Source organism: Aythya marila (assembly GCF_965140915.1).
Source record: "Aythya marila genome assembly, chromosome: 1".
NCBI classification, from domain to species: domain Eukaryota; kingdom Metazoa; phylum Chordata; class Aves; order Anseriformes; family Anatidae; genus Aythya; species Aythya marila.
Window position 1 is genome coordinate 92,513,400 of NC_139042.1, and position 10,183 is coordinate 92,523,582.

At 42.3% G+C, this 10,183-nt stretch overlaps 1 protein-coding gene across 1 annotated transcript in view; it reads right to left on the minus strand.

Moving 5' to 3' along the window:
• Positions 1-7,300, minus strand: part of UMODL1 (uromodulin like 1) — a gene marked incomplete at its 3' end in the record, with an annotated part of 41,097 nt that extends 33,797 nt beyond the window's left edge. Inside the window, exon 1 of the mRNA XM_082755530.1 lies at positions 7,108-7,300. Within this exon, the coding sequence (XP_082611656.1) occupies positions 7,108-7,285 (178 nt within the window). The 5' untranslated portion in view covers positions 7,286-7,300. The remainder of the gene's footprint in view (positions 1-7,107) is intronic.
• Positions 7,301-10,183: the final 2,883 nt, after the last annotated feature.

A 10,183-nucleotide genomic window follows, 5' to 3' on the forward strand; every position in this document is an offset into this window, starting at 1 on the left:
CGTGGCATTTAATTTATAGCAAACACTTCCTCCTCATTTTAGAAGTGTGTCTGTTCTGAGGTTTTCATGGGGACAAAACGGGAGCCTAAATGCCTTTATTTCATTTCAGAAGTGTAAAAGTTCTCAGAATTTTCTCACATTGGTGACATTTCTGCTACAGAAATATTGAACTGATAATTTTCCACTAATGACAATGTATAGACAGATAGATAGGCAGCATGGTAGATTAGATAAATAAATGGATTCTAAATGTGGAGAAATCGGAGCACTGCAAGACAGAAAATGTACGTGGTGCCAGCTATGACTAATCCAAATGCTGAATAACCATCAAAGCAAACAGGTAGTGTCTACGCTAGAAATCAGAAGTTTTTATTTAATCTTTTCCATTCATTTTGTGGTTACAATTTTTTGATCCTACAAATTCTTGGTCCATTAACCAGGCAATTAAAGTCAGCCTAGAGAAAAATAAAAGTTACTCCTGTCATAGAAGGTTGCAGTGTGGGAAAACCACATTTCAACATAATAAAGTCCACAGCAAATGAAAGGTCTATAGCAAACTATAGATCTATCATGAGCTGCCATTTCTGAGGGTTTCCAATTTCTGTTATCCCAAGGCTCTGAATAAAAGAAAATCTGAGGTTTCTGAGAAGCAGAAGGGAATAATGAATCTATGACTTTTGGCCTCAGCAAAGTAGGCTTCTTAAAAAGGCAAATGATACTGATTCATCAAGTTTTAAACTAAATCTCTGTCACTTGCTGCCACATGCACAGGCCAAGTCCCCCTCTCCTCCAATCCATGCTAGACTGGAACTGATTGCAGAGAGCCTTGGCAGATACCATAACCGATCTCATGCTTAGCACTAAAAATCCTCAGTTCAATCTGCAGTCCATGGCATGCAGAACTCAACACGTATAATTTTCAGGCACTTTTGCATCTGGGCATGCAGTCATGTTTGCATTAAGAAATAGTATATTACCAACAGTGGTTTTAGTATTATGGTCTTTGCCTTCTAGTGGTCCCACAGTACACTTTTCAAGGGTCTTGGAAAGGTAATTAAGAAAATTAATTATCATTTAATAATAGGGGCCCACACCTCTGCTGAAAAGCGTGCCAAACCCCATAAGCTGGGGAACAGTGAAGGCACAGAGTTGAGACTCTCAGCAGCATGTAGGCTATTTCCACATGTAACTTTGAAGTTTTGCATGCAGAATATATAGGACAGCACCTCTGCACACTGTTATATTGCATTTGATATACTCTATTTGTATACCCTTTGTATAGCCAGTGAGCATACACTTTAATGGGGCTGTGAGCATCTTTCAAGTAGAGTTGGTGTTAGACCTACAAGAGCTCTGGGCAGCAAATAAGGAAACTCTACTCTGTACAATCTGACCCAAACTACTTCTGGGTCCAGCAAGCCCCGTAGTCCTGTTCTGCTTCCCAGCATGGATCAGGACCCTCTGCTTCTGACTCTGGGACTGGCGCTGCAGGTCATTCCCTCAAATGGGTCCTACTGCTGGAAAGCCTCTTCCTGATGAGCCAAGTTTACTCTGGTAAACTTGACTCAAGCATTAAGAATCTCTCAATCTCTAAGATTCAGGTGCAGTTCCAGCAGGTTTGAAGTTCAAAGCAGCTTTTTCCACCCAGGTCCTTTTCTGCCATGCTGAACTGTGGTGTAAATGGTTTAATGGGTCACGTGCAATCTCAGAAAACACTATTGTGTCCTGGCTGAGTGCCACCCTAGCCATTTATCTAAAATCTAAAGGTCATCATTTTCGCATCAGCGGAAACTGGGATGGATTCACATCACATTTCTGCCTAATCACGCCAGATGCACTTTGCAAATTTGATTTACTCTTTCCACTTTGATCATCTTTGAGGATGGTCACCCAGAGCTACAACACTAACCAAGCAACACGGCCAGCACCAGGGAGCGAGCTGGGCAGCTCGTCCATCAGTCAGACAAAGTGTGGACTTTCCTCTGTTATCTGCATCATTGTGCAGAAGGAGAAATGCAGCACTCAGTGCTTAGCAACTGAAAGCAGTTACCAACCTGTCCCCAGGAGAGCCACTGGGCTGGGAGATAGGTGCTGAGGGACAGCACTGGCTCAGCTGCAGCTTCTCTCTTCTCCCTCCTTCCACCCAGAGCTACCAGGCTTCACCCAGAGGGTGTGGCGGAGCAGGGGGCCAAAACTCTGAGCTCATCTCAGGCATCAGAAGGTGAAGACAAATCTATGACAATACAGAAGGAGCTCCTGGAAAAGCCTGTTGCAAAGGCAGACTGACAGTTTTCATCACACAACCCTGTTTTCAGGGTCTTTGAGCATTGCTAGCCTTTACCTGCTCAGATGGATATTGCCCACCCTGTCCAGGCCTTAAATGGGATGGAGGGCAAGGTCTGGATGTGCAGGCTCGGCATCTAACAAACACCCAGTGCCCTTTCCCATGAAAAGCCTTATTATTCGCTGCAACATATCCAGGAGCCGGGGGCTGAGATTCGGCAAGGACACAGCTGTGGGACGACGGGGGAGCACGGCCTTCCAAGCACAAAAGCAGCCTGTGCATGCTCAGGAGAAACTTGTTGAAATTTAGCCAGAAGGGGCTGCTCCCACCAACATCACCATGACGTGGCCATGCTCTGCCACGGTGCCACTCGTACCAGCAAATGATGAGAGCTGGCAGGGGCCCAGGGTGAGCCCACAGCCATCCTGGGGCTTCGTGCAGTTGGAAAAGGCACCAGGTGGTGAGCTGAGTGGGGCAGATAGCTTGCAAGGAAAGGCTACTAAAGAGACTGGAATTTTGCTGTGGAAAGGAGAAGGCTGAGGGGGATGCAATCAGCGTTTACAAAATCTCTGGTGACAGCCCAAGCAGTGGGGACAGCCGTGCCACAAGTCCCCGCTGCCCTGGTTAGACCCAGCATGCATCATCTGCACACAGGGGCTGAAAGGTCCCAGCCCTGCTGGGGAGCTACCTGGACACCTGAAATTAAATTTATTATTATTATTATTATTATTATTATTATTATTATTATTATTATTATTATTATTATTATTATTATTATTATTATTATTATTATTATTTTACTTTACTGTTGTTTTTCTGAAAATCTAAGGAAGTTATTCACATAAAGCATTCTCCAAATGAACTTTGCAAATCAAGTTCTCTCATTAAGAAACTCCAGATTAAGGGTGTCTGGGCCTTCTTATTTCAGCCTTTTTGTACACGTGCCAAAAAAAACAACCTCCCTCACACTGATGCACTGACGCTGATGCACTCTTTGTCTTCCTGGCCAGGGATCAGTCAGGGTAAGATGGCAGATAAGGAAGAAGACTCTTGCCTGAAGCTCTCTGGTTTCACCTTAGGTAGCATCGTAGAAGGTGGGTGCCAAACCAGCCACCAGAAGTAACCACACATCTGACCCAGGCAGACAAAACCTGCTTGGAGAATTGGACCCTGCCTCTGCCTATAAAAAAAAAGACATGCAAAATACTGGAGAAGTCTCCTGCAAGAAGCTCATAACCACCTTTCTGATACATGAGTTTCACAGGTCCAGGAACCAGATCCACAGCTCTGGGATATGCTCAGCAATCAGAGGCTGCTCAACCATCACCATCAAGGGCACAGGGCTCCACGCTCCAAGCACAATGGTGATGAAGGCAGCACTAGGCACTCCATGGATAAAAATAAATAATCAAAGAGTAGAAATCACACCCTCGGTGTCTCAGAGTGGGCACACGGAATGATGTGATCCAAGTCTCGCTGCAGTTGTGAAAGGCAGAAAACCTCCCTCTCCTCCCACAGGCTTCATGAAGATAAATTGCTGTCTGGGCATCACCCCGGGATTCACCTCATGAGGTGATAAATAATTCTCTGTTCAGAGAGAGGCTTAGAAGAGCACTGAAACACGCTGTGAAAGCAGAGGCCAGGACAGCGCTGCTGGGATGCCCTGTAGGGGGGCTGTTGCCCCTGAGCACCACATGGAAATGTGGTACTCAGGGCAAGGCAGCGGGGTCGGGTAATTAACAGGGTTTATTTGCATGCATAGGCAAAAGGAGAGGAAACAATGATTGTTTTTATTTAATTCTAACTTTAGAATTAATTCTAGCACTTTTAGAAATATATATATATATTTTAAAGTTAAAGTAGTTTGTGTGTGTGCATACATATATAGCACCATCCTAACGGACTGATAGGCAGCTAGTGAGAACTACCAGAGTATCTTGACTCGTGATATAGATATTTTTGCCCCAACAGTAAATAATAAGGAAAGCAGAGCCTGTCGTATCTCAGGCAGGGATAAATGTTTCCTTCCAGGAAGAAAGCGAGGGGAATGGCGAGGACCAGGTTTCTCTGAAAGGTCATGCAGACCCTCCAGCTTCTGGTAGGATGGAGAGTATGCCAGCATGGATAACATCAAGAAGAAAATAACGGTAGTTTAACAGCATGCTGTGCTGTAATTTCAGCAGTTCCAGTTTCTCTTTTCATCATTTATTTAAGACTGTGTCTAGACAGTGCATTACCATTCACAGAACATATGACTAATGCCCTGAAAAGCAAAGATACTGGAATAATCTAAACAGAGAAATTACCTAGAAGCGAGACAAACCCTTTTATGGTTTAAAATATTCCAAAATCTACTTTGACAGGAAAAGAGTCAAGGTGACCACAGTATTTCATGGACAACCCTGCCTAGAGTGTATATCAACAATGTGGCAAGGGTGGATCAGAAGTTCTGCAGCTAAGCTTTACAGGAGATTTACAGATTTGTTAATGTTAGAAAAAATCTCACTGACACTTCTCAAGCCTAACATTCCTTCAGAGGTGCTTTTAAAAGGCATACAATTGTACCGGAAAAAAAATATTTAAAGTGTTACCAGGACGCCTTCTTCTCCACCCAAGAAGGTGATCTTGAATTCTGGCGGCTCTGAAGCACTTTGAAAATCATGATCCCTCAAGGAGTTCCTTGTGCAAATAGAAGCAAACAGAACTAGCTGGCCACCCTTCAACATCTGTCTGACACAGTTATTTTCTTCTACTAGGAGATCAACAAGCAGTTTTCTCCAACTGCTTCTGTGCCTTGTCATTGGATTAATTTATTTACACTACGCATGTGCACACATGCATGCAGATGCATGTATTTGAAATGACCTTACTGAAGTTGCTATTCAACACTAATTAGATCTTCTGGAGAGTTTTCCCAGCCTGTAACTGCTGTTTGAAAAACATGCATTATCAGCAGTGGGTCCTATGCCCGTCAAGCAAGCTTGCCTGGAAATACCATAACATGCAGGTCAAATTGTGCCCTGGCTGACACTCCACCACAGCCACGGAGACAAAACAATTGCAGGATACAGTAAGTGAGGGATGATGTGTGCCTAATTATGCTTTTCTTCTTCTTCTCTTGCACATTGTTTTAAGAACAAATACAGCATAACAACCACTTCTGTGTTCTGACCTTTCCGTTAAAAGCATTTTCCTGATAGATACAGTATTCTACTAGCATATGTTGCAAAAAAATACCTTGCAAAAATGTTTGGAGGTTCATTTTTCCAATGTTCTGAAGCAATTTAAATGTAGGATGAACACATTCTTCTCGGTGCATTCCATGACAAGACATACAGCTCATACCCTCTCACATCACATTATATGACCCAATGCAGGAGCAGGTTTGGGGACATTCCCATAGAACTGAGTCAATCAAGTCCTGTGACCCAAAAGGAGGATCAGGACTGCAATAGGACCTTTCCTTTTTGATCTTTTGTTACAGTGTCGACACTATATAAATTACCACAACCATAACGTGAAAAGGGGAAATGGAGAAATGCAACGTCATGCAGAAAACAGGAGAAAAAATTATGTCTTGCAGAAGTGTGCTGGATGCTGGAACAATCCAGTGCTGTCCTATCTAATCCAAGACCTACTCCAAAATCAATCTAAGACTAGATCTTGGATTAGATAATCTAGTTCAGAATAAAAGCATACAACTTTTAATTAATTTAATTAATTTTTAATTAATTAAAAAATTTAAAAATAATTGCATGGGTATAACTTGAATCTTCTCAAATATATATAATCTAGTGCAAAATGCTACCTGAATATTTTTTTCCAAGTACAACTCCAGCTTGACTACAGATGTTCTTAAAGGACTTAATATAAAGAAAACTAAATTCCTCTTTTATCAAAAAGGTTTCACGACACCTTCCACTCCATTGTAATGCTATTGAAATCATATCAGTTTATACCAAACTTACTTGAGTAAACCAATACCCATTGGGACTTTGTCACAGGAACCCTTTGGAAACTTTTTGGAAACCCATACTTCCCCAGGAATGTCTTCCACCTGTGACTCAAGTCTTGCTAAAAATTAGGAATTTCTTGTTTATAGCTGCTAGTTCTGAAGTGGGAAGGCAGAATAGCTTCCATCTTGAGTCAAAGATGATTCCCAGGTAGAGTCCTGTTATAACTCAGAAGTTAGATCAGATCCACTACAAGGTTCACTACTTTCAACAACATAGCCCTAGATAACCAAGGAAGCACCTGAGAAAATGGGCCCTAACGTAGCTTTGATAGGAAGATGGTTGGTACCATCTTCCCCAAGGCCACAGGTTGTTTGAAATTAACACCAAAATTGAGCTAAAAGCCTGGGAACTGGCCTTGCTCCAAATGAAAGGAAATATTATTGTTAGTGCATCCTAAATTAGTTTTGAGAAGAAAGCTCCTAGAGTAGATGCAAGCACACTGGCAGCAGACACAGCACACATCAAGGCTACATGAGTTATCCCACTTGGCCACAGATTTTGACCTGGGCCAGGACAAGTACTAAGCCCTTCTTGGGTTGACAAACAAGCTCTTTCTTCTTGGTCACCATGAACTGGCAGGAGTTTGTGAATAAGGCTGGCAAACAGGAAGAACCAGGAGCATTAGTGTTTCGTGTTTACTCCTTCCCGTGTTGGGCTGAGTTTACTGTGGATTTTTACAGACTCACTCATTTCGGTGAACAGGAACATATTGCCCAGGGCTGAACTAAGCCTTTACATGTCTCAGTTTACATGAATCCTACTCTAGCAGAAGCTTTTATATTAACTATTAATCTGACTGAAACTTACCTAAAGAGCAATAGAGACCAACTTGTTCATATCCTTCACAGCAATCTGTAAGGTTGGTGGTCTCAGGGACTTCAACTGTATGATATTGTGTTTTATAATATGTCCGGGGACATACCATCCACGGGATCCATCCACCACAGGAAGTGTTCTTCTCATAGGACTTTTGGTAGGCAACCATCTTAAACACATTTTTGGTCAGGCTATAGTTGCACAGATGATAGCCTAGCAAAGAGAGGCCTTTTTCTAGAAGAAAAATAAAAATTAATATTAGTAAAATAAACAGGAAAGAGAGGGATCAGTAATAACTTGTCACCCTGCAGCATAAGTTCCCTGCAGTGTCTAGTTAAATATGCTGTTATGAGAAAGCAGTGACAGCATCAACACAGATGAATGACTTCCAGGGAGGCTGATGTTAGGAAGAATGTTACTTAAGAAAATGGACAGAAGAAAGGATTAGTAGTGACTGCTTGTCATGGGAATCATTTCAGTCATAAAACGATCCATATTGGCAGAAAATTCAAAGAGCTCTCAGTGCCTTCAGGTACAAAGCAGAAAAAGGGTAATTTAACTCAAGTACTTGTAAAGTAAATTAATACACATTAATAGATATTAACAGTGGAGCAGAATAGGCACTTCCAGAGCAGTCATCCAAGCACTTTAGATGTCCACTCCAGGCTCATGCTGCTGAAGGGTTCATCTGGCTGTGCTGACTATAACTGGAAAGAAGGGTGAGCAACTCATGGGCAGATGAGTCATGGGAGGTGTCTGGAATAAGACATCCTTCAGACACCGCCCTAGGCTAAAACTGTGTGCTCATACATCACCGGGGAGGACTTTCAGGTATCTGAGACAAAAGGTATTCCTGGAGCTTCTGTGTTGCCTGCCTGCATTTGTAGTAGACAGTATTAGACCAGGTCCTCTGAGAGATGCTGCAGTTCCTTCAATGTAAATGGAGTTAGAGATAAGTTCATTAACTACATAATTTCATACCAGTTTGAGAATGGGGCTCAATTTCTGAGGTTCTGAAACTGCTCACAAGGAGTATTAAAGTTAGTTTTGTTACATGCTTTACTTAAAACTGAAGTATTTGAGAGGGAGCAGTAAAAAGAAAACAACACCACCACAGATGGGATTGAATTAGCATTGAGCAACCTACAGTCATCTTACAGACATTAGGCTGTCCCTTAATAAGATGTTATACAAGCCATGGGTCTGAGTCACCCCATGTCCCATTTGGGAAGGAGACGGGATAGAATTAAAAAGGCCTTTATCATCCTTGAGACAAAGCAAAAGATACTTTAATAGGGGTAAATATGATTTAGCTGCAGAGATTCGAATGTGGTAGGATTGTTTTTTCTAAGAGCTCTTAGGGGACCTGGGCCAGTCAACACACGGACTAAAGCTAACATAGCATACACAACAAGCATAAAATGGAAGTATTTATGGTTTATCTTATTTGTACAGCTTATTTCTTGCCAGAGAAGATGAAACATGCAAAAACAATTCAAACAAAGAAACAAAAAAGTTACTCAGGCTCTTAGGAATCATGTGCTTTTATCATGTTTAGCTTTCCAGATAAACAAATAATATATGTGCAATTAGAACAGGACTGGTAAAAGAGCTTAGAACAGGATTATGCATGTGCAGTGCAAGGACAGTCCAGCAGAAGTCATGGGACAGATGCCGTAGGCCACAAAATGTCCCTCAAGCTCGTTCCACCAAGTGACTCAGAAGGCCTTCCTCCAGGAAGGAGGACAGAGGTCTGATCATGAAAGTCCGTAGCCAGCCACAGCCTCCCTCCCCAGCTGAATTTAGGACATCCCTCAGGGAGAAGGGAAACAAGAAAAAATCTGCGTTTGGGAGCAGAAATCACAGATCAAGGACTGTTCTTCCAATGCATGTGACTGATTACCACTTTATATCAGGCACAAGCAGCTGAGTAAGGAGAGCACTGGAGACCGATGTTGTCAGTGCAGAGCTGAGGCTGCAGCAAAGGCATAGCACTGGAAAGCTAAAAATTCCAGAGTCAGCTGAGCTGGCTTAGGCTTTACAGCAATGTGCAACATAAATACAGGTATGAAACTGAGAATAAAATGGTATAGAATTAGACACAGTTTATAATTAGAAGCTACAGCTGTCATAGCAGATATGAAATCATATTTCATTCTTAAACATTGATACTAGCTATGGAATGAGGCTGCCAAAGCCAAAAGAGAAGGTCTGAGACATGGCTCTGGAGGTACAGAAAGATACCCTCCTGGAAGAGGTTAGACTGAAGGTGACAGGAGAAGGTGCAGCACCACCAACCTTACCGTCACCCACCACATCGATCCAGTTTAAAATAAGTTTTGGCACTCACAGCATTCAATTATTTGCTGACAGCAGTTTCCTGCTGAGCAATGTGGCTTAGATCAATTTGGGCTCCTTAGCAAATTGGCTGTCAGTTCTCATTAGCCCCCATCTATGGGATTATGGCACTATCAAGCGGAATCAAACAACACCGGCTGCTTTTTCCAGCAGCACATAGTTAATAGCAAAGCAGAAGAAGGGAGTCCCCTACCATTGGCAGTGCTATGTTAGTCATCTCTGGGCTTCATGTTTTTATCTTAGCAATCACCAGCTTTCAGCACTGGCAGGAAAAAGTATTAATTTTATTGTGTTAAGCAAGAGGAAGAAAAAAAAACAAAAACCTTAAAGCACCTGTTTTGTTAATAGAAATAGATACTCAGGAGAAAGGCTGCAAGGGAAGCCTGTGTTAGGAGCAGGCTGCTCAGGACTGAAAGTCAAACCCAGAGCAGAGTCAGAAGCTGAGAGCAGGATCAAAAACTCAGCAACAAAAACAAATAAATAAATAAATACAAATAAAAATAAATAATAATTAAAAAGATGGCTTTTACACCACAGACTTAGTTGCAATTCTGGAAACCTCACAAGAGCTGCTCAAGGGCCAGAAATGTCACTGTGAGCCGAAATCTGCAAAACCTTTCACTGGAAGACAGCAAGAGCCAGAGATGAGCCCCTCTCCTGCTTTGCCGTAACCTCAAAAGTAGTCTGTTGGAACAGGCTCACAGAAGGC